The sequence below is a fragment of the Oncorhynchus mykiss genome, chromosome 11 (genome assembly GCF_057628025.1).
Source record: "Oncorhynchus mykiss isolate SJ-2025 chromosome 11, ASM5762802v1, whole genome shotgun sequence".
NCBI classification, from domain to species: Eukaryota; Metazoa; Chordata; class Actinopteri; order Salmoniformes; family Salmonidae; genus Oncorhynchus; species Oncorhynchus mykiss.
Window position 1 is genome coordinate 78,687,481 of NC_143032.1, and position 22,641 is coordinate 78,710,121.

Sequence of the window (22,641 nt, forward strand, 5' to 3'; positions counted from 1 at the left end):
AGTGAAATGCTGAATACAACAGGACCTTACAGTGAAATGCCGAATTACAACAGGACCTTACAGTGAAATGCCGAATTACAACAGGACCTTACAGTGAAATGCTGAATACAACAGGACCTTACAGTGAAATGCCGAATTACAACAGGACCTTACAGTGAAATGCATACTTACAGGCTCTAACCAATGATGCGGAAAAAGAAAGGTGTATAGAAAGGTGTGTATATATATATATATATATATATATATATATATATATATATGTATATGTGTGTGTGTGTGTGTGTGTGTGTGTGTGTGTGTGTGTAGGTAAGTAAAGAAATAAAACAACAGTGAAAAGACATTTGAAAATAACAGTAGCAAGGCTATATACAGACACCTGTTAGTCAGGCTTAGTGAGGTAGTATGTACATGTAGGTATCGTTAAAGTGACTATGTATATATGATGAACAGAGAGTAGCAGAAGCTTAAAAGAGGGGTTGGCGGGTGGTGGGACACAATGCAGATAGCCTGGTTAGTCAATGTGGGGGAGCACTGGTTGGTCGGGCCAATTTAGGTAGTATGCACATGAATGTATAGTTAAAGTGACTATGCATATAAGATTAACAGAGAGTAGCAGCAGTGTAAAAGAGGGGTTGGGGACACACAATGCAAATAGTCCGGGTAACCATTTGGTTACCTGTTCAAGGAGTCTTATAGCTTGGGGGTAAAAACTGTTGAGAAGCCTTTTTGTCCTAGACTTGGCACTCCGGTACCGCTTGCCATGCGGTAGTAGAGAGAACAGTCTATGACTGGGGTCTTTGACAATTTCTAGGGCCTTCCTCTGACACCGCCTGGTGTAGAGGTCCTGGATGGCAGGCAGCTTTGCCCCAGTGATGTACTGGGCTGTATGCACTACCCTCTGAAGTGCCTTGCTGTCGGAGGCCGAGCAATTGCCGTACCAGGCAGTGATGCAACCGGTCAAGATGCATCACGATGCTGCCAAATATTTTTAGTTTCCTGAGGGGGAATAGGCTTTGTCGTGCCCTCTTCACGACTGTCTTGGTGTATTTGGACCAATCTAGTTTGTTGTTGATGTGGACATCAAGGAATTTGAAGCTCTCAAACTGCTCCACTACAGCCCCATCAATGAGAATGGGGACGTGCTCGGTGCTCCTTTTCCACAACCATCTCCTTAGTCTTGGTTACTTTGAGGGATATGTTGTTATTCTGTCACCACCCGGCCAGGTCTCGGAGCAGCGAGCAAGAGTATAGAGACCTACAGCAGGGAAGAGAGAGGCCCGACTAGACTCTGAAGATGATGGGCCATATCGGGGAGGCAGGTAGCTTAGTGGTTAGAGCGTTGGGGAGGCAACCGAAAGGTTGCTAGATCGAATCCCCGAGCTGACAAAGTAAAAATCTGTCGTTCTGCCCCTGAACAAGGCAGTTAACTAGGCCGTCATTGTAAATAAGTATTTGTTCTTAACTGACTTGCCTGGTTAAATAAATAAATAAAAACTGGGTCAATACCATGCACTGCCTTGTTAGTTTCTCTGATCCACCTCTACGCAGACAACACCATTCTATATACTTCTGGCCCATCTCTGTGTTAACAAACCTCCAGATGAGTTTCAATGTCATACAACTCTCCTTCCGTGGCCTCCAACTGCTCTTAAACGCTAGTAAAACTAAACGCATGCTCTTCAACCGATCACTGCCCGCACATGCTCGCCCGCCCGCCCGCCCTGGACGGTTCTGTGGACAACTACAAATACACTGTAAACTCTCCTTCCAGACTCACATTAATCACATTAATCATCTCCAAACCAAAATTAATTATAGAATTGGCTTCCAATTTCACAACAACTCATGAATGCATCATTCACTCATGCTGCCAAAAATACCCTCGTAAAACTGACTATCCTACCGATCCTTGATTTCGGCAATGTAATTTACAAAATAGCCTCCAACACTTCTCAGCAAATTGGATGTAGTCTATCACAGTGCCATCGGTTTTGTGACCAATGCCCCATATACTACCCACCACTGCGAACTATATACTCTTGTTGGCTGACCCTCGCTTCATATTTGTCACCAAACCCACTGGCTCCTGGTCATCTATAAGTCTTTGCTAGGTAAAGCCCTGCCTTATCTCAACTTACTGGTCACCATCGCAACACCCACCCATAGCACGCGATCCAGCAGATATATTTCACCGGCCAAAGCCAATTCCTCCTTTGGACGCCTTTCCTTCCAGTTCCTCTGCTGCCAATGACTGGAACTAATTACAAAAACCACTGAAGCTGGAGACTCATATCTCCCTCTCTAACTTTAAGCATCAGCTGTCAGAGCAGCTCACAGATCACTGCACCTGTACATAGCCCATCTGTAAATAGACCATCCAACTACCTCATCCCAATACTGTAAACATTTTTTTTGCTTCTTTGCCCCCCAGTATCTCTACTTGCTAAATTGTAATTATTTCGCCACTATGACCTATTTATTGCCTCACCTCCCTAATCTTACTACATTTGCACACACTGTCAATATACTTTTCTATTGTGTTATTGACTGTATGTTTGTTTATTCCATGTGTAACTCGGTGTTGTTGTTTGTGTCCCACTGCTTTGCATTTATCTTGGCCGGGTCGCAGTTGTAAATGAGAACTTGTTGTCAACTAGCCTACCTGGTTAATAAATAAAGGTGAAATAAAATAAAAAAGTTCCTGACTGTACACACAATGGACAGTAGTAAGACTTTAAAAAGGTAAATGATTTACATGATATTCTGAGTTGAGTAGATTTAAGCAAAACTCTGAGTTGCGGGCCTCCCGGGTGGCGCAGTGCTAGCTGTGCCACCAGAGACTCTGGGTTCGAGCCCAGGCTCTGTCGCAGCCGGCCGTGACCGGGAGGTCCATGGGTCGACGCACAATTGGCCTAGCGTCATCTGGGTTAGGGAGGGTTTGGCCGGTAGGGATATCCTTGTCTCATCACGCACTAGCGACTCCTGTGGCGGGCCTCTAACCAAGGTTGCCAGGTGCACTGTGTTTCCTCCAACACATTGGTGCGGCTGGCTTCCGGGTTGGATGCGCGCTGTGTTAAGAAGCAGTGCGGCTTGGTTGGGTTGTGTATCGGAGGACGCATGACTTTCAACCTTCGTCTCTCCCGAGCCCGTACGGGAGTTGTAGCGATGAGACAAGACTGTAACTACTAACAATTGGACACCATGAAATTGGTGAGAAAAACAGGGTAAAAAGTCAAAAAATGTAACTCGGAGTAACACACATTTATCTTAACTCTGAATCAGGCCCGAACTAACAGACTATAGCTCCAGCATTTATGATGGTAGCTCCAGCATTTAAAGGCTTGTGTGGGGTATGAGAACAATGTGACATAAGAACATTCCTGAGAGGATAATCAAATATATCATTTACAAGGAGTAACTCAGAGTTCACCCTGTCCAGAAACAAGTTACCACAGAGATCATACATCCATTTAGAGAGCATCAGAGTTATCCTCAGAGGACAAGTTACCACAGAGATCATAATACATCCATATAGACAGCATCAGAGTTATCCTCAGAGGACAAGTTACCACAGAGATCATACATCCATATAGACAGCATCAGAATTATCCTCAGAGGACAAGTTTCAGACACAGATACTATAGTATCATTCTGTCACAATAGTCGTCTGGATTAGAGGTCAACCGACTGATTTTTCAACGCCGATACCGATTATTGTTGACCAAATAAAAGCAGACACCGATTAATCGGCCGATTTTTAAAAAATGTATTTGTAATAATGACAATTACAACAATACTGAATGAACACTTATGAATGAACACGAAGTTGGCTGTCTTCGTTAGGAAGAAATAGTCTTCACAGAGTTCGCAACGAGCCAGGTTAGCAGGCAATATTAACTAAATATGCAGGTTTAAAAATATACACTTGTATTTATTTTAAGAAAGGCATTGATGTTTATGGTTAGGTACACATTGGAGCAAGACAGTCCTTTTTCGCGAATACGCACCGCATCGATTATATGCAACGCAGGACACGCTAGATAAACTAGTAATATCATCAACCATGTGTAGTTAGTTATAACTAGTGATTATGATTGATTGACTGTTTTTTATAAGATAAGTTTAATGCTAGCTAGAAATTTACCTTGGATTCCTACTGCATTCGAGTAACAGGCAGTCTCCTCGTGGAGTGCAATGTAATCAGGTGGTTAGAGCGTTGGACTAGTTAACTGTAAGGTCGCAAGATTGAATCCCCAAGCTGACAAGGTAAAAATCTGTCGTTCTGCCCCTGAACAATGCAGTTAACCCACTGTTCCTAGGCCGTCATTGGAAATAAGAATGTGTTCTTAACTGACTTGCCTGGTTAAATAAAGGATGAATAAAGGTGTAAAAATATAAAAAATAAAAAAATTGTCCAAATCGGTGTCCAAAAATACCGATTTCCGATTGTTATGAAAACTTTCCATTCCGATGAATCGGTCGACCTCTAGTCTGGATACTGTAACAGAGAGACATTTTGTCCCCTCAGAGGGGGAAGGGCGTACTGACCCTAAGGCATCGTCTTGGCAGTTATTTCAAAACGTATAGGTTCATTATAATTTTGACATACTTAATATCTAGTTTTACATGTTGAAGAGTGGCCTGGAGTGTTTTTTAGCCCCAAATAATAAATCACCCCCACACAAAAAAACAAAAAAAATATCAAACCTCCCGCGGGCAATATGTTGCCCACCCCTCGCCAATGGGGAGTGAGGATGGAGTGGGGTCTATTTAGAGGGCTTATTATTGTGTCTTCAATGTGGCCACAACGTATACAGATCAGAATGGTGTGAGCCAGAGTCCTTACCTGACATTCCAAGCAGTGGTGAAGTCTGGGTTGAGCAGCAGCAGAGTGCAGGTGATGTCTACCAGAGCTTGAAGAGGGAGAGACAGGGCAGTATATCAACTGATTATCTTCAGTAAAAGTAAAGTCATTTATAATGCCCATTTTGTTTAGGTACAATAAATTCTGTCTGTCCAAAATGGTAACGAAAGGATTTTGCCACATCCCCAAAAAGCTCATTTATACGAAGTAGACTGAGTTCATCCTTCCTCTAGAAACCAACATGTTTTAGGTATAGGCCAGAGCTGTGTTCGAATACTCATACTAACCATACTATTTGTGGGGTAAATTCAGTATATAGTATTGCTTACTGGTCATAGTGTTGGTAGGCCAAAAGTTCCCGGATGTTGTACTACATTCGCCAAAATACGAAGAAAACAAGCAGTGGACACTATTTTTGTGCTTTTAGGACCCATAATGCAATTCTTCTGAAAATGGGCGTGGCTTCACATCATTTTCAGATTTGAAGAAAATTGTGTTAAATATGCAGCCGAAGTCCGACGAGAGCCCCTACAAATTCATTGCTTTAACTAATTATGACAAATGTTAAGAAAACGTTGGGCAATGTAATAAAGTAAGTACTTTTCAAATAAGTTACCTTAAACGTTATGTTGGCTGACAATTTGTTAGCAAAGCTATCCTTACGAACCACAGAGCATTACAGCAGTATGTACCAGTATGTTAGCTAGCTACCTAACGTTAGTTGGCTACTAATACATCGAACTTGCCAATATATTAACTATAGGCTAACTACCCAACGTTTATTTACTTGATTATTCCTGTTATTCTTAGCTAAGTGGTATAGTCGTTGGGCGTTCTCAATGGACATTCTCGGGTGCTTTCGTAAATTCGCTCTGGCTGTCTGACTTGCCTAGTTAAATAAAGTGTACCAGAGCGCAGAATAACTGATGAATTTACGAAGGCTCAACACCCGTTGAATACGGCCTGGGTCAGTAAACGTCGGCAAAAAGTGTAATTAAATTGTTGCCAGCAGCAGTTACAGTCACCAACGTTCTGGATAACATGAAAACAGCCTAACCAGCTCTGCTAGGGCAGGTAAAATGGTCAGAGTGGGGTGTTCTCTCATTTGTCTGGAAGTAGCTAGTAAGTTAGCCAGTTAGCTTGGGGGCCGTTGGGAGGTCAAAACGTTGGAATCAACCCTACTCCTCGGCTAGAGCATCCAGTTTGCACCCTGGACGCTCCCAAAGCGAAACACTATGAATTTACAAATGGACAATCTGACAACACTCTGAATTGACGAACGCCCAGAGTGCACTCTGGCACTGCAGATTGAATTTAAGAACACATCCGAAGTCGTAAAATGTCTAGCTAGTCATTTGTTATGCTAACAAGCTAGCAAGAGGTTGCATAGCAACAGCATCAACTTCCGGTAGACCAGCAAAGCGCTAGTACTCTCAACTGAAAGGATACCGTTTGTTTACAGTATACTAAAATGAACTAATAGTATGTAGTATATATTCATTAAGTATGTGGTATACCATATGTTAGTATGGGTATTCAAACACAGCTCAGGACTTCAGAGTACAGTAACCCTTGCAATCTACAGTGAGGAGTCTCCAAGCCAGCAACTGTACAAAAGGTTACTTCCCCTGTCCTAAAAGCAGCAGCTGTGAAAATGTGTTGATGCCATCACCAACCGTTGAGCCCTTGAGCAAGGAACTTAACCTCAAACTGTTCCAGAGGGCCTCCCGAGAGGTGCTAAAGCACTGTGCCACTAGAGATCCTGGTTCGAGTCACAGCCGGGCCGCGACCGGGAGACCCATGGGGCGGCGCACAATTGGCCCAGCGTCGTCCGGGTTAGGGTTTGTCCAGCCAGGATGTCCTTGTCCCATCACGCTCTAGTGACTCCTGTGGCAAGCCGGGTGCATGCACGCTGACACGGTCACCAGGTGTACGGTGTTTCCTCCGACACATTGGTGCGGCTGGCTTCCGGGTTAAGCGGGCATTGTGTCAAGAAGAAGCATTTCGGAGGACGCACGGCTCTCGACCTTCGCCTCTCCCGAGTCCGTACGGGTGTTGCAGCGATGAGACAAGACTGTAACTACCAATGAGATACCACAAAATTGGGGAGAAAAAGTGGAAAAAATAAATAAAAATAATCACTGAAAAACTGTCCCAGAGGGTAGAGCTGCACCATGCATGACCTGTGCTTCCAACCCCTCGGGGGAAATGTGTGTGTATCTTGGGGTGTTGGACTAAAATAAAAATAAAAAAGACATTTCTGAGGACAGTAAGGAAACTGGACAATAAAGTTCTTACCTTCCCTGTCCAGCCACTGTTTGCGCTGCCTGTAGAGCAGTAGCTTGTTGTGGACGTAGGGTAGCAGGTATTTGACACACCAGCTCTCCACCCCCAGCTTGTTCTCTACCAGCACGATGGGGCTGCGGTTATACCTGACCTCTGGACACGGGATCAGACCTATCTCATCACTGAGGGAGGGAGGGAGAAAGGTGAGTGAAAACCTGCATGCTATTTGCTCTAACACTACAAGGACACAACACTCCACTCTCGTTGGGATAGGCAGAAAAGAAATGTTTTCAGGGACACAGTATTTCAACGTAACTTCCTTTTCCCCTGAAAAACTGGACTGCTCAGGCGTCGTTTTACGGCTGCAACGTTAAGTTAGACAGACACACAGTAATAACAACCTCCAGCCCAGTCAAATGAGGGCTTTATTGACTGTCTGGTGTAGGGTTGTATTTAGCCCAAATGGGTCTCTAGTTTAAAGAGCTTTTAGATGCACAACATAACACTGGTCTGGACGGGAGACAAGCCTTGTAGAGCAACCTAGTTCGCACACATGCATCTCCAGAGTCTACGTCGTGAGCACACAGCAAAACTGCAGCACGCACACACAGAGTCCCTTTTGTATTAGGGTCATGTATAGTAGAGGTCGACCGATTAATCGGAATGGCCAATCAATTAGGGCCGATTTCAAGTTTTCATAGCAATCGGAAATCGGTCATTTTGGACGCCGATTTTTTTTACACCTTTATTTAACCAGGCAAGTCAGTTAATTAAGAACACATTCTTATTTTCAATGACGGCCTAGGAACAGTGGGTTAACTGCCTGTTCAGGGGCAGAACGACAGATTTTTGCCTTGTCAGCTCGGGGATTCAATCTTGCAACCTTAGGGTTAACTAGTCCAACACTAACCACCTGACTCACGAGGAGCCCGCCTGTTACGGGAATGCAGTAAGAAGCCAAGGTAAGTTGCTAGCTAGCATTAAACTTAATCAATCATAATCACTAGTTGGTTCACATGGTTGATGATATTACTAGTTTATCTAGCGTGTCCTGCGTTGCATATAATCGATGCTGTGCGCATTCGAGAAGGACTGTCGTTGCTCCAACGTGTACCTAACCATAAACACCAATGCCTTTCTTAAAATCAATACACAGAAGTATATATTTTTAAACCTGCATATTTAGCTAAAAGAAATCCAGATTAGCAGGCATGTGAAATTGTGTCACTTCTCGTTCATTGCACGCAGAGTCAGGGTATATGCAACAGTTTGGGCCGCCTGGCTCATTGCGAACCAATTTGCCAGAATTTGACGTAATTATGACATAACATTGAAGGTTGTGCAATGTAACAGGAATATTTAGACTTATTGATGCCACCCGTTAGATAAAATACGGAACGGTTCCGTATTTCACTGAAATAAAACGTTTTGTTTTCGAGATAGTTTCCGGATTCGACCATATTAATGACCAAATGCTCGTATTTCTGTGGGTTATGTTATAATTAAGTCTATGATTTGATAGAGCAGTCTGACTGAGCGATGGTAGGCACCAGCAGGCTCCTAAGCATTCATTCAAAGAGCACTGTCGTGCATTTTGCCAGCAGAGCTGCTGTTTATGACTTCAAGCCTATCAACTCCCGAGATGAGGCTGGTGTAACGATGTGATGTGAAATGGCTAGCTAGTTAGCGGGGTGCGCGCTAATAGCGTTTCAAACCCCACTCGCTCTGAGACTGAGTAGTTGTTCCCCTTGCTCTACATGGGTAACGCTGCTTCGAGGGTGGCTGTCGTTGTGTTCCTGGTTCGAGCGGAGAGGTACGGAAGCTATACTGTTACACTGGCAATACTAAAGTACCTAAAAGAACATCCAAAGGTATATGAAATACAAATGGTATAGAGAGAAATAGTCCTATAATTCCTATAATAACTACAACCTAAAACTTCTTATCTGGGAATAGTGAAGACTCATGTTAAAAAGGAACCACCAGCTTTCATATGTTCTCATGTTCTGAGCAAGGAACTTAAACGTTAGCTTTCTTACATGGCACATATTGCACTTTTACTTTCTTCTCCAAACACTTTGTTTTTGCATTATTTAAACCAAATTGAACATGTTTCATTATTTATTTGAGGCTAAATTGATTTTATTGATGTATTATATTAAGTTAAAATAAGTGCTCATTCAGTATTGTTGTAATTGTCATTATTACAAAAAATATATATATATATATATTTTTTTTTTAATTATTGTATGTATGTATATATATATATATATACATACATACATACATACATACATACATACATAATGGCCGATTAATTGGTATCGGCTTTTTTTGTCCTCCAATAATCGGTGTCGGTATTGAAAAATCATAATCGGTCGACCTGTAATGTATAGTAAGCAAAATGTCACAAATAGAACTGATGTCATTTCTAATTCTATATGCTAGAGAGGAATGTTCTACACAACTATATCTGAATGTTCCACAATGTTGTTATGCTGAACACAGCCCAGCTCTGGCACAGGCAGAGAGGGACACAGAACAAGGGAGGAATTTTAACTTTTGAGGGTGTGTGCGCGTAGTCTAGCTATGCATCAACATGAGTCAGGTGAATGGTATCAAACGCAGACAGTCTCAAAGCACTGCACTCAGTGCAGCTGAGCACAGCCCAGGTCACTTCCAGAGGGTTGGAGAAGCCTATGCAACATTATACACACTAACACTACAAATCAAGCTTAGATGTTGTTTTTTTGCCTCTTAACCTTATCATATAAAGTAGAAGTGTAGGTTATCAATCAGAGAAGTTCAGGCATGGTCTGACATCGTTCTACTTTTGATAATAATTATTTGGTGGGTGCTATGGTACTTGATATTTTTTCTATTTCATGTATCAGTGTGTATCAATAAACATGTGACGATTGGAAATGTGTTTTTTTGCATATCCCAACTCTCCCTGAGACACTCTTGGAGAGTGGCAGACCTGGCTCTCAAGAGAAGACAAACTAGGTGCACACTGCCCACAAAATATAGTGGAAACTGAGCTGCACTTCCTAACCTCCTGCCAAATGCATGAGCATATTAGATACACATATTTCCCTCAGATTACACAGACCTACAAAGAATTCGAAAAACAAACCCAATTTTTATAAAACTCCCATATTTATTTGGTGAAATACCACAGTGTGCCATCACAGCAGCAATATTTGTGATCCGTTGCCACAAAAGGGCAATCAGTGAAGAACAAACACCATTGTTTATTTATATTACAATGGCGACCTACCCGAACACGGGTCTGAGTGACGCCTCTAGCACGGAGATGCAGTGCCTTAGACCGCTGTGCCACTCGGGAACTTATTGTAAATACAACCCAGATTTATTTCTGTACTTTAATTATTTGCACATCGCTACAACACTGTATATAGATATAATATGACATCTGAAATGTCTTTATTCTATTGGAACTTTTGTGTAACTGTTCAATTTGATTGTTTATCTATTTTACTTGCTTTGGCAATGTTAATATATGTTTCCCATGCAAATAAAGCCCCTTGAATTGAAAAGCGTCACAGCCAGGGTCTGGATAAACTAACTGAACTGTATCAAATGAAAAGTTCATTTCCCACATTCTCTCTCTTTCTTTTAAATATGTGTATAGGCTTGTTTATAATGAGCTCTGAGCGGACTGTCAAAACAAACACAAACGAAAGAAAAGGTCTGGGATGTTCAGCATTAAAGTAAAAGCATCCACACCCTGTTCTTAAATGCGAATGTAGGCCAGTTCTAATTTAGAACACTCACTCAAGGACGCTTCTACACAGAAGCTAGTTACATTCCAGTTCTATTCTGCATTCTACACTCTACATCTGGGTTCCCCAACTGGTGGCCAGCAGGTGATTTTATTGTCCCCCAAGTTTTCTGAGCAAAGAAAATAAAAAAGACATGTTACTATTTAAAATAAATAAATAATTAAAAACATTGTTGGACATAAGACTAAAAACACCACGAAATCAGCTCCAAGTGATTTTGATTCTGGAAATATGTTCCCAACAGAACTGAGGAAACACTGACAAAGCTACCCTGCTATGACATGGCATGTTAGAGTCGCAAGCCGAGGAAGGTGTGACTCTTCCAACAATATTTGGCTGACTGGTTAAGTTACTTGTATGTGGTGAAAAGCTCTTTCTGATCACATGATTTGTGCATACCATTCCAGAAATAGGAACAACAACAAGGCTGTGTTATCCGTTTCTGCTAATCAAGCTAGATAGCTTTGGCCAATCGACTAGCTAACATTATTTGGCTAACGAATAGCTACTGTAGATAGCTAACTAGGTAAATGGCAAACAAATTCAGCAGCAAAGTCAAATATATTTCCTCAGCGATGTGGCTCAATGTAAGCAAAGACACTAGCTAGCTACCTTGCTATTTTTGCAAGCCTATACTGCCCTGGCTAGCCTTTTATCCTGCTAGCTAGTTAACGGTAGCTGACCAACAATCTGTGATGACTAACGTTAGCTAGCTAGCTAGCTTGCTAATGTAATGATATAGCTTGTTAGCACACCACGCAATGATTCATTTGATGTTATAGTGTAGCTAGCTTATCTTCGATAAAGTGGATATACGTACATATTGGGGTTTCTCTTGAAGGCGTTATTGATATCTTTTACAACTCTCTGAACCAATACCTCCACCTCGTTCTCCGTCTCCGCCATTTTTGTACACTGATGACGTCAACGGATTATCTCAAATTCATCCGGGTCATTAAAAATGAACACACTTGGCTAGGCAAAGTGCGCATGTGTAAAACAGGTTTCACCATGGTAACGTTGTTGCAACATTTGTAAAAAATTGAAACGCCACGCCGCCTACAATGTTTTTACAGTCCACAGTAATTCATTAATGAATTAGTTAATTTCATACAATTTGCGGGACTATGCTACACTCTTCCATCGATCGAATGCTTTACTGCTGTGGAATGTTACTCACGTTCTAATCTAACTGTCCCGTTCTATGACGCCACAGTAATTGGAATGGAATTTGGAAGCATCTTAATTTTGCTCGCTGAGAATCCTGAGTGCAAAAGGCTTCATTCAGTTCAGTGGAAGTGTTATTGGTGAATCACGGTTCAGTCTTCAAACTCAGTCACCATGTCTGATACCAAGATGTATTACAGCAGACCAACTCTTATTTCCAATTGGTAAGTAGACTAGCCAACTATTCATTCTAAAATATCTCTCAACATCACAGCTATCTGCATATCACATGAATGATGTACATATTATTTCCATCTAGGCATAAAAACAGAGAGGCCGAACCCAAAGACTATGACTTCACTCTGTGTCCGGATGGAAAGAAGAAACTCAGTAGATCTACCTACAAACACTTTGGAACCTACATGGATGCTGTGAGCAATACCTCTCCTTTGTGAAACAATAGGAGATTATGTATCAAGGCTTTTTATTTGATCTTGGTTGTTCATGTATCAGTTGGCCTTTAAAAAATATATATATATTTTGTTGTTGTTGCTGCTGTAACATAATCTCTTTACCGAAGTTCCCTTTGGGGAAAAACAACAAAATATTCCAAGAGTTCTATTCTATTCTATTCTATTCTATTCTGTTTAACCTCCAGGATTGGAGCACAAGCACAGAAACACAAATGTCACAGTATCTACTGAAGAGAGATTATGAGCCCAAGAAGATTCTCAAGTCTATGGTAGAGGCTGGCCACTTCCAGTCTGCAGACTTTGACAAACGTACCGTCAGGTAGGCTGTAACTGTAGAACTGTAGCATGGTGCCATCAGGTACAGTAGCTGGCTATAGGAGGACTGTAGCATAGTGCCGTCAGGTACAGTAGCTGGCTATAGGAGGACTGTAGCATAGTGCCATCAGGTACAGTAGCTGGCTATAGGAGGACTGTAGCATAGTGCCATCAGGTACAGTAGCTGGCTATAGGAGGACTGTAGCATAGTGCCGTCAGGTACAGTAGCTGGCTATGGGAGGACTGTAGCATAGTGCCATCAGGTACAGTAGCTGGCTATAGGAGGACTGTAGCATAGTGCCATCAGGTACAGTAGCTGGCTATAGGAGGACTGTAGCATAGTGCCATCAGGTACATTAGCTGGCTATAGGAGGACTGTAGCATGGTGCCATCAGGTACAGTAGCTGGCTATAGGAGGACTGTAGCATAGTGCCATCAGGGACAGTAGCTGGCTATAGGAGGACTGTAGCATAGTGCCATCAGGTACAGTAGCTGGCTATAGGAGGACTGTAGCATAGTGCCATCAGGTACAGTAGCTGGCTATAGGAGGACTGTAGCATGGTGCCATCAGGTACAGTAGCTGGCTATAGGAGGACTGTAGCATAGTGCCGTCAGGGACAGTAGCTGGCTATAGGAGGACTGTAGCATGGTGCCGTCAGGTACAGTAGCTGGCTATAGGAGGACTGTAGCATGGTGCCGTCAGGTACTATAGCACAAAAAACACAAGCACTAAAAGCTAAATCTACTTTGTCATTCTCACTGACCAATTAGGAGCACATTCTCACTGACCATTCAGGAGCACATTCTCACTGACCAATTAGGAGCACATTCTCACTGACCAATTAGGAGCACAGTCTCACTGACCAATTAGGAGCACATTCTCACTGACCAATTAGGAGCACATTCTCACTGACCAATTAGGAGCGCATTCTCACTGACCAATTAGGAGCACATTCTCACTGACCAATCAGGAGCACATTCTCACTGACCAATCAGGAGCACATTCTCACTGACCAATCAGGAGCACATTCTTCTCCTTCATGGGGAAACTCATAGCAAGGCTGCACCTTGTTTTTACGCTCACAGACTCTTTATTCAATTGATTTCAAATAACCTTTGTTTCCCGAGAGTGAACTTCATGTGTGGTAAAGGATTGGTACGTACAAGACACATAACACTGAGTACACAAACTTAATATACATGTATGCCGTTACCGGCTATACACCAGTGGAGGCTGCTAAGGGGAGGACGGCTCATAATTTGGGGCGGCAGGGTAACCTAGTGGTTAGAGCGTTGGACTAGCAACCGAAAGGTTGCAAGGTCGAATCCCCGAGCTGACAAGGTACAAATTTATCCTTCTGCCCCTGAACAGGCAGTTAACCCACTGTTCGGCCGTCATTGAAAATAAGAATTTGTTCTTGACTGACTTGCTTAGTAAAATAAAGGTAAAAAATAAAAAATGTTTGGAATGGAGCGAATGGAATGGCATTCCACCTTCTCCGCTCGAGCCATCACCACGAGCCCGTCCTCCCAAATTAAGGTGCCACCAGCCTCCTGTGCTAGTATATCTTTGATGTTGCAGTAGAATGTTGAGATGCTATGTATGCTATGTGCAGAGATTTACAAATGACAATGTGTTGATCCAGTGTTGTTTTACTGCAGAGACACAGCAGGACATGTGACTGGTGTGACCAATAGCATCCTGCCACATCATCGCCCCGGGCATGACAAGATGTAAGAGGCTGTTCTTTGTTCTTCTTGCTTCTACACACACTCAGTAACCAGTTTTCTCTTGTACTAGAGGACAGTGAGAATGGTGAACTCACGCTGTGTGAACTGTCGACTCCAAATGGTGTCGCTACTACTCTCTGCCAAAAGAGGGCGATATGACTGTTTGGTCGTTGAGGCCCCATTCTCCTTGTTGAATAAATCACATTATCTTACACAACAACAACAAAAATCTCAAATGTTGATATTGACAAGTTTGAAATATGATAACAGTAGAGAACACAAAGTTGGAGAGGTCTTGAACATCCTTTGTTTAAAGGGCAGGAGCAAACTCTTGACTTTTTGCACCAATGGAATCCCTTTGTTTCCAACCTAAAGCGGTCCAATAGGCCTGTAGTTGACATTCATTTCAAACACAATTGCATAAGACATGGAGAGCGCCTGTGGAAACAGTGATGTATTCCTGATGTCGTCGTCCATCCTTACTGTGTGGGAGGCTAGGGCTACAGCTCACAGCAACATTTGAAGTGTGTCTCACACACCACTCCGCTTTTAGAAGGCTTGGCAACACTTAACACAACATTCACTTAACAACATTTGAATCATGCCAAGAGACCTTTCATGAACATCTGTCTGTATTTTTTGGTGTAGGCTATAAAAAAAATCTCCCATTCACACACAGTCTGGGCATAGTGGCAATTTTATTTTACCTTTATTTTATTAGGGAGTCATACTGAGACCAATGTCTCTTTTACAGATGAGCCCTGAATGACATAAATGACAGCAAATACACACATCAATATAAATACAAAATGCACGCAGAAATAAAACAATAATACACTCAGTTGTTTATCAAATCAAACTTGATTTAAAGTTCATTTCAAATCAGAATAGACTTTACAGGAGAACAACAAATTGAAGGAGACAAGATGCATTAGTAATGGGCAGCACATGTAACAGATGTGAGCATAAACACCATGTTGACTAGAGCCTGGGAGTTTGCCTCTGGGGGTCTGCCCAAAGAGAGTTATTCAGCGGTAGATTCTTTCAGGTTTGCCTGTGAGGGTACCCATAGACCGGGTACCCATAGACCGGGTACCCATAGACCGATGGAGACTGCTGAGGGGAGGACAGCTCATAACAACAGCTGGAACGGAGAAAATGAAATGGCATCAAACCATGTGTTTGATGTATTTGATACCGTTCCACTGATTCCCATTCCAGCCATGAGCCCGTCCTCCCCAATTAAAGTGCCACCAACCTCCTGTGCTTTAGACCTAATAGGATGTAAATCAAATCATATCAATCAAATGACATGTTATTGTTCACATACACATGGTTAGCAGATGTTAATGCGAGTGTAGCGAAATACTTGTGCTTCTAGTTCTGACAATGCAGTAATATCTAACAAGTAATCTAACAATTTCACAACAACTACCTTATGCACACAATGTAAGGGGATGGAATAAGAATGTGTACATATAAATATATGAATATATATATTTATGGCCATGCGGCAAGATGCAATGGATGGTATAAAATACAGTATAAACATATGAGATGAGTAGTGTAGGATATGTAAACATTATTAAAGTGTCATTATTTAAAGTGACTAGTGATACCATTATTAAATCTATTTATTAAAGTTGCCAGTGATTTTAGTCTATGTTGGCTGCAGCCTCTCTATGTTAGTGATGGCTTTTTAACAGTTTTCAGTCTCTCAGTCCCAGCTTTGATGCACCTGTACTGACCTCGCATTCTGGATGATAGCGGGGTGAACAGGCAGTGGCACGGGTGTCCTTGATGATCTTTTTGGCCTTCCTGTGACATCGGGTGCTGTAGGTATCCTGGAGGGCAGGTAGTTTGCCCCCGGTGATGCCTTGTGCAGACACACTACCCTCTAGAGAGCCTTGCGGTTAAGGGCTTTAGAAGTTTGTGAGTGCTTTTGGTGACAAGCCAAATTTGTTCAGCCTCCTGAGGTTGAAGAGGAGCTGTTGCACCTTCTTCACCACGCTGTCTGTGTGGGTGGACCGTTTCAGTTTGTCTGTGATGTGTACGCCGAGGAACTTAAAACTTTCCACCTTCTCTGCTACTGTCCCGTCGATGTGGATAGGGGGGTGCACCCACTGCTGTTTCCTGAAGTCCACGATCATCTCCTTTGTTTTGTTGACGTTGAGTGAGAGGTTATTTTCCTGACACCACACGCCGAGGGCCCTCACCTCCTCCCTGTAGGCCGTCTCGTAGTTGTTGGTAAACAAGCCTACCACTGTCCTGTCGTCTGCAAACTTGATCATTGAGTTGGAGGCGTGCATGGCCTCGAGGTCATGAGTGAACAGGGAGTACAGGAGAGGGCTGAGAACACACCCATGTGAGGCCCCAGTGTTGAGGATCAGCGGGGTGGAGATGTTGTTTCCTACCTTCGCCGCCTGGGGCGGCCCGCCAGAAAGTCCAGGACCCAGTTGCACAGGGCGGGGTCGAGACCCAGGGTCTCAAGATTAATGATGAGTTTGGAGGGTACTATGGTGTTGACTGCTGAGCTGTAGTAAATGAACAGACAGCATTCTTACATACAGTTGAAGCCGGAAGTTTACATCCACTTAGGTTGTCATTAAAGTCATTAAAACTCATTTTTCAACCACTCCACAAATTTCTTGTTAGCAAACTATAGTTTTGGCATGTCAGTTAGGACATATACTTTGTGCATGACACAAGTTATTTTACCAACAATTGTTTACAGACAGATTATTTCACTTATTATTCACTGTATCACAATTCCAGTGGGTCAGAAGTTTACATACACTAAGTTGACTGTGCCTTTAATTAAAAAGCTTGGAAAATTCCAGAAAATAATGTAATGGATTTAAAAGCTTCTGATAGGATAATTGACATAATTTGAGTCAATTGGAGGTGTACCTGTGGATTTATTTCAAGGCCTACCTTCAAACTCAGTGCCTCATTGCTTGACATCATGGGAAAATCAAAAGAAATCAGCCAAGACCTCAGAAAAAAACCTCCACAAGTCTGGTTCATCCTTGAGAGCAATTTCCAAACTCCTGAAGGTACCACGTTCATCTGTACAAACAATAGTATGCAAGTATAAACAACATGGGACCACACAGCCGTCATACCACTCAGGAAGGAGATGCGTTCTGTTTCCTAGAGATGAACATACTTTGGTGCAAAAGTGCAAGTCCATCCCAGAACAACAGCAAAGGACCTTGTGAAGATGCTGGAGGAAAGTATCTACATCCACAGTAAAACGAGTCCTATATCAACATAACCTGAAAGGCCACTCAGCAAGGAAGAAGCCACTGCTCCAAAACCACCATTAAAAAAGCCAGACTACGGTTTGCAACTGCACATGGGGACAAAGATGATACTTTTTGGAGAAATGTCCTCTGGTCTGATGAAACAAAAATATAACTGTTTGGCCATGATGACCATCGTTATGTTTGGAGGAAAAAGGGGGAGGCTTGCAAGCCGAAGAACACCATCCCAACCGTGAAGCGTGTGAAAGGAAGGAGGCCTACAAACCTGACTCAGTTACACCAGCTCTGTCAAGAGGAATGGGCCAAAATTCACCTAAGTTAAACCCAAGTTAAACAATTTATAGGCAATGCTACCAAATACTCAATTAGTATATGTAAATGTCTGACCTACTGGGAATGTGATGAAAAGATTAAAGCTGAAATAAATCACTCTCCCCTATTATTCTGACATTTCACAATTTTAAAGTAAAGTGTTGACCTAAGACAGGACATTTCTACTAGGATTAAATGTCAGGAATTGTGAAAAACTGAGTTTAGATATATTTGGCTAAGGTGTATGTAAACCTCCGACTTCAACTGTAGGTATTCCTCTTATCCAGACGGGAAATGGCAGTGTGGTGGCGATTGCATCGTCTGTTGACCTATTGGGGTGGTAAGCAAATTGGGGTGGGTATAGGGTGTCAGTTAGGGTTGAGGTGATATGGTCCTTGACTAGTCTCTCAAAGCACTTCATGATGACGGAAGTGAGTGCTACGGGCGATAGTCATTTAGTTCTGTTACCTTAGCTTTCTTGGGAACAGGAACAATGTTGGCCATCTTGAAACATGTGGGGACAGCAGACTGGGATAGGGATTGATTGAATATGTCCGTAAACACACCAGCCAGCTGGTCTGCGCATGCTCTGAGGACGCGGCTAGGGATGCCGTCTGAGCCGGCAACCTTGTGAGGGTTAACACGTTTAAATGTTTTACTGACGTCGGCCACGTTGAAGGAGAGCCCACAGTCTTTGGTAGCGGGTCGTGTCGATGGCACTGTATTGTCCTAAAAGCGCGCAAAGAAGTTGTTTCAGTTGTCTGGGAGCGAGACGATGTCCATGACGGGGCTGGATTTATTTTTGTAATCCGTAATTGTCTGTAGACCCTGTAGACTATACTTTGTATATATACAGACGCTTTGCTTGTTTGATTGCATTGCGGAGGGAATAGCTAAAATGTATTCGGTCAAGTTTCCAGTTGCCTTGCCATGATTAAATGCGGTGGTTCGTGCTTTCAGTTTTGCGCGAATGCTGCCATCAATCCACAGTTTCTGGTTAGGGAAGGTTTTAATAGTTACAGTGGGTACAACATCTCCAATGCACTTCCTAATAAACATACTCACCGAGTCAGCGCATACATCAATGTTATTGTCTGAGGCTACCCGGAACATATCCCAGTCCACGTGATCGAAGCAATCTTGAAGTGTGGAATCTGATTGGTCAGACCAGCGTTGAATAGACCTCAGCACGGGCGCGACCTGTTTTAGTTTCTACCTATAGAATGGGAGCAACAAGATGGAGTCATGGTCAGATTTGTCGAAGGGAGGACGGGGGAGGGCCTTGTATGCATCGCGGAAGTTAGAGTAGCAGTGGTCCAATGTTTTGCCTGTTCTCAAATTTGCTTTGTTAAATTACCCAGCTACAATAACTGCAGATATATATGATATATGGTTTTCAGTTTACATAGAGTCCAATGAAGTTCTTTCAGGGCCGTCGAGGTGTCTGCTTGGGGGGGGGGGGGGGAGCTGTAGTCGAAGAAAATTCTCTTGGAAGATCATTCGGTCGGCATTTGTTTTGTAAGAAATTCTAGGTCAGGTGAACAAAAAAACTTAAGTTTCTGTATGTTGTTGTGATTACACCATGAGTCGTTAATCATGAGGCATACACCCCCGCCCTTCTTCTTACCAGAGAGATGTTTGTTTCTGTCGGCGCGATGCATGAAGAAACCCGGTGGCTGTACCGACTCTGACAACATATCCTGAGCGAGCCATGTTTCCGTGAAACAGAGAATGCTACAATCTCTGATGTCTCTCTGGAAGGCAACTCGTGCCCTAATTTCATCCACCTTGTTGTATTGAGACTGGACTTTGCAGAGTAATATGCTCGGAAGCGGTGGACGGTGTGCTCGTGCTGTATGATGTAATGCGTCCTTTCACTCTGCAACTTTCAAACCTGTTTTAAAGTGTCGGTCTCCAATTCCAGGAAGTTGGACTCCACATATGCAGTGGATTACCTGCCCCCGTGGGACTCCAGCAAAGAGGCGGTGAGTTTGAGCGTCAAACATAATCAGTGGACACCCCGTTCAAACCTCAAAAACACCTTTTCAAACGGACATCACCATTTCACAGTCTTCTGCTATTATTAAGCAATTACTATTCCTTACTTCTTCTCCTCCTGTACATACCGTTTCCTCTCATCTGACACACATCAACCATGTGATGAAATATACATTTTCGTGTACCGTCATGCATAGAATTTTATTAGCCGTTCCAGAAGCACTTGTGATAGGCTGCTCTGTCAGCAGTGGCAGGTTTTCCTCAGTGTAACTGTTCCCAGATGTGTAATATAGTGTCTAATGCTCTACAGGAGGACTAGTCTCTAGGATTCTGAGCTCTGGGCTTACCCTGCAGGGAGCTGCATACGTTTCATATTCAACTTTTCATTCCATTATTTTTTTTTTTTAACTTCTCATTTTCAACAGGAAATAAAAACAAAGTGTGGATTATAGTGCAATAGGTTTCCCATGTGGAGAGATTGTTGTGTGGATTTCTGATTCCCCTATTTTGTAAACGTTTGTGAACTTTTTTTTTTAGATTAATACATTTGAGGACATGTGTGTGCTGATTTCTGTTATCAATGTCCACCTGTTGCAGAGGTTGGCTACCTGTTCTTAGAAGACTACACTGCTGTTCAAGAATCTTGGCAATACTTTGAAAAGGGACCAAATCTGAAACGTTTATGTTTTAAGCTTTGATAAATGTAACTCCATAGAACCATGTTGAGGCCCACATTATTAAGCTAGTTTGCGATCAAAGCACAACATTTCCACAACTCTTTGTCTTGAGCAAAGAACTAGTGATAGACTCAAACCTTTATACCCCAGGGTTTTACACTGGTGCCTGGCCTACCCCCAGGGTTTTACACTGGTGCCTGGCCTAACCCCAGGGTTTTACACTGGTGCCTGGCCTAAACCCCAGGGTTTTACACTGGTGCCTGGCCTACCCCCAGGGGTTTACACCGGTGCCTGGCCTAGACCCCAGGGTTTCACACTGGTGCCTGACCTAACCTCAGAGGTTTACACCAGTGCCTGGCCTAACCCCAGGGGTTTATACCGGTGCCTGGCCTAACCCAAGGGTTTTACACTGGTGCCTGGCTTAAAGCCTTGATCCTGTGAAAAAGCAGCATCTACATCCACACATTGTGTCTCCCCCTCCAGAGGACCATGAAGAGCCGAGCAGCAGACAGCATTCCTGACTACAGGAAGCCCCAGTCCCAGTTCACAGACACCGCCGACTACCGTCGCGGGGGCAGGAACACCTGGCAGGATGAGAGCGGGGTCTATGGTACCCTGGGGGCCACATCCAGGGCCAAGGCTCAGCCATCCAACCCTATCTGCACCTAGAACCCTCCCCCTCCCTGGGGAACAACCACAGCATGGCCTCCTTAACCAGGTTCTCACTGACCAAGACTATTCTTCTCACTACAGACTTTACTGTAGCAACTTTTTACCTCAGTATTTATCTTTCTTTCACCTCGAGCTATTGCTGTTTTGTCATTGTTACATGAATAAAGCAAGTATTGCATGTACAATGTTTATGTTTTCCTACAACAGTGTTTCATAGGAGTGGTGTCAGTGGAAATGGATACACCGCTGTGCTCAGTATTGGTGTTGCATCCCTCAGTGTTCAGTCTTTTAGCATCTGGTGTCTCTCTGTGAGGTTTATAAAACTCCTGGTGTTTTCCCCTCCCATCTCCCAGGGCTAGGGTTGTCCAGACATTTATAATGTGTATCTCCCAGGGCTAGGGTCGTCCAGTCATTTATAATGTGTATCTCCCAGGGCTAGGGTTGTCCAGTCATTTATAATGTGTATCTCCCAGGGCTAGGGTCGTCCAGTCATTTATAATGTGTATCTCCCAGGGCTAGGGTTGTCCAGTCATTTATAATGTGTATCACCCAGGGCTAGGGTCATCCAGTCATTTATAATGTGTATCTCCCAGGGCTAGGGTTGTCCAGTCATTTATAACGTGTATCTCCCAGGGCTAGGGTCGTCCAGTCATTTATAATGTGTATCACCCAGGGCTAGGGTCGTCCAGTCATTTATAATGTGTATCTCCCAGGGCTAGGGTCATCCAGTCATTTATAATGTGTATCTCCCAGGGCTAGGGTCGTCCAGTCATTTATAATGTGTATCTCCCAGGGCTAGGGTCGTCCAGTCATTTATAATGTGTATCTCCCAGGGCTAGGGTCGTCCAGTCATTTATAATGTGTATCACCCAGGGCTAGGGTCATCCAGTCATTTATAATGTGTATCTCCCAGGGCTAGGGTTGTCCAGTCATTTATAACGTGTATCTCCCAGGGCTAGGGTCGTCCAGTCATTTATAATGTGTATCACCCAGGGCTAGGGTCGTCCAGTCATTTATAATGTGTATCTCCCAGGGCTAGGGTCATCCAGTCATTTATAATGTGTATCTCCCAGG

At 43.2% G+C, this 22,641-nt stretch overlaps 2 protein-coding genes across 6 annotated transcripts in view; one reads left to right on the forward strand and one right to left on the reverse strand.

The window, feature by feature from the left end:
* LOC110536408 (protein prenyltransferase alpha subunit repeat-containing protein 1) overlaps positions 1–12,117 on the reverse strand; it is a 30,620-nt gene extending 18,503 nt beyond the window's left edge. Inside the window, exons 1-4 of one of the 4 annotated variants that reach the window (XM_090191183.1) lie at positions 11,777–11,885; positions 7,163–7,332; positions 6,541–6,944; positions 4,847–4,913 (exon numbers count right to left, since the gene is read on the reverse strand). Coding sequence is in view for 2 of the 4 variants with exons in the window: in XM_021622171.3 (XP_021477846.2) it covers positions 4,847–4,913; positions 7,163–7,332; positions 11,777–11,862 (323 nt within the window). In the remaining 2 variants the exon portion in view is untranslated. Of the gene's footprint in view, positions 1–4,846; positions 4,914–6,540; positions 6,945–7,162; positions 7,333–11,776 lie in introns of all 4 variants that reach the window. The other 3 variants (XM_090191184.1, XM_021622171.3, XM_021622172.3) reach the window with 3 other exon arrangements.
* Positions 11,902–21,752, forward strand: LOC110536409 (cilia- and flagella-associated protein 95). 2 transcript variants are annotated; one of them, XM_021622173.3, is made up of 6 exons: positions 11,902–12,347; positions 12,443–12,554; positions 12,782–12,915; positions 14,574–14,645; positions 20,145–20,205; positions 21,379–21,752. In XM_021622173.3, exons 1-6 carry the CDS (start codon positions 12,298–12,300, stop codon positions 21,562–21,564), a joined length of 615 nt encoding a protein of 204 aa, XP_021477848.3. In that variant the 5' UTR covers positions 11,902–12,297; the 3' UTR covers positions 21,565–21,752. The 2 variants fall into 2 exon arrangements, with proteins under 2 accessions (XP_021477848.3, XP_090047311.1); XM_090191185.1 differs by lacking the exon at positions 12,782–12,915 and having other exon boundaries at positions 11,979–12,347.
* Positions 21,753–22,641: the final 889 nt, after the last annotated feature.

What these genes read in the sequence shown, in the direction of transcription:
- LOC110536409 (XM_021622173.3), top strand. Translation starts at nt 12,298, where the DNA reads ATGTCTGATACCAAGATGTATTACAGCAGACCAACTCTTATTTCCAAT. An exon ending in CCAACTCTTATTTCCAATTG is followed by an intron (nt 12,348 to 12,442) that starts GTAAGTAGACTA and finishes ATTTCCATCTAG; the next exon opens with GCATAAAAACAGAGAGGCCG. An exon ending in TTGGAACCTACATGGATGCT is followed by an intron (nt 12,555 to 12,781) that starts GTGAGCAATACC and finishes TTTAACCTCCAG; the next exon opens with GATTGGAGCACAAGCACAGA.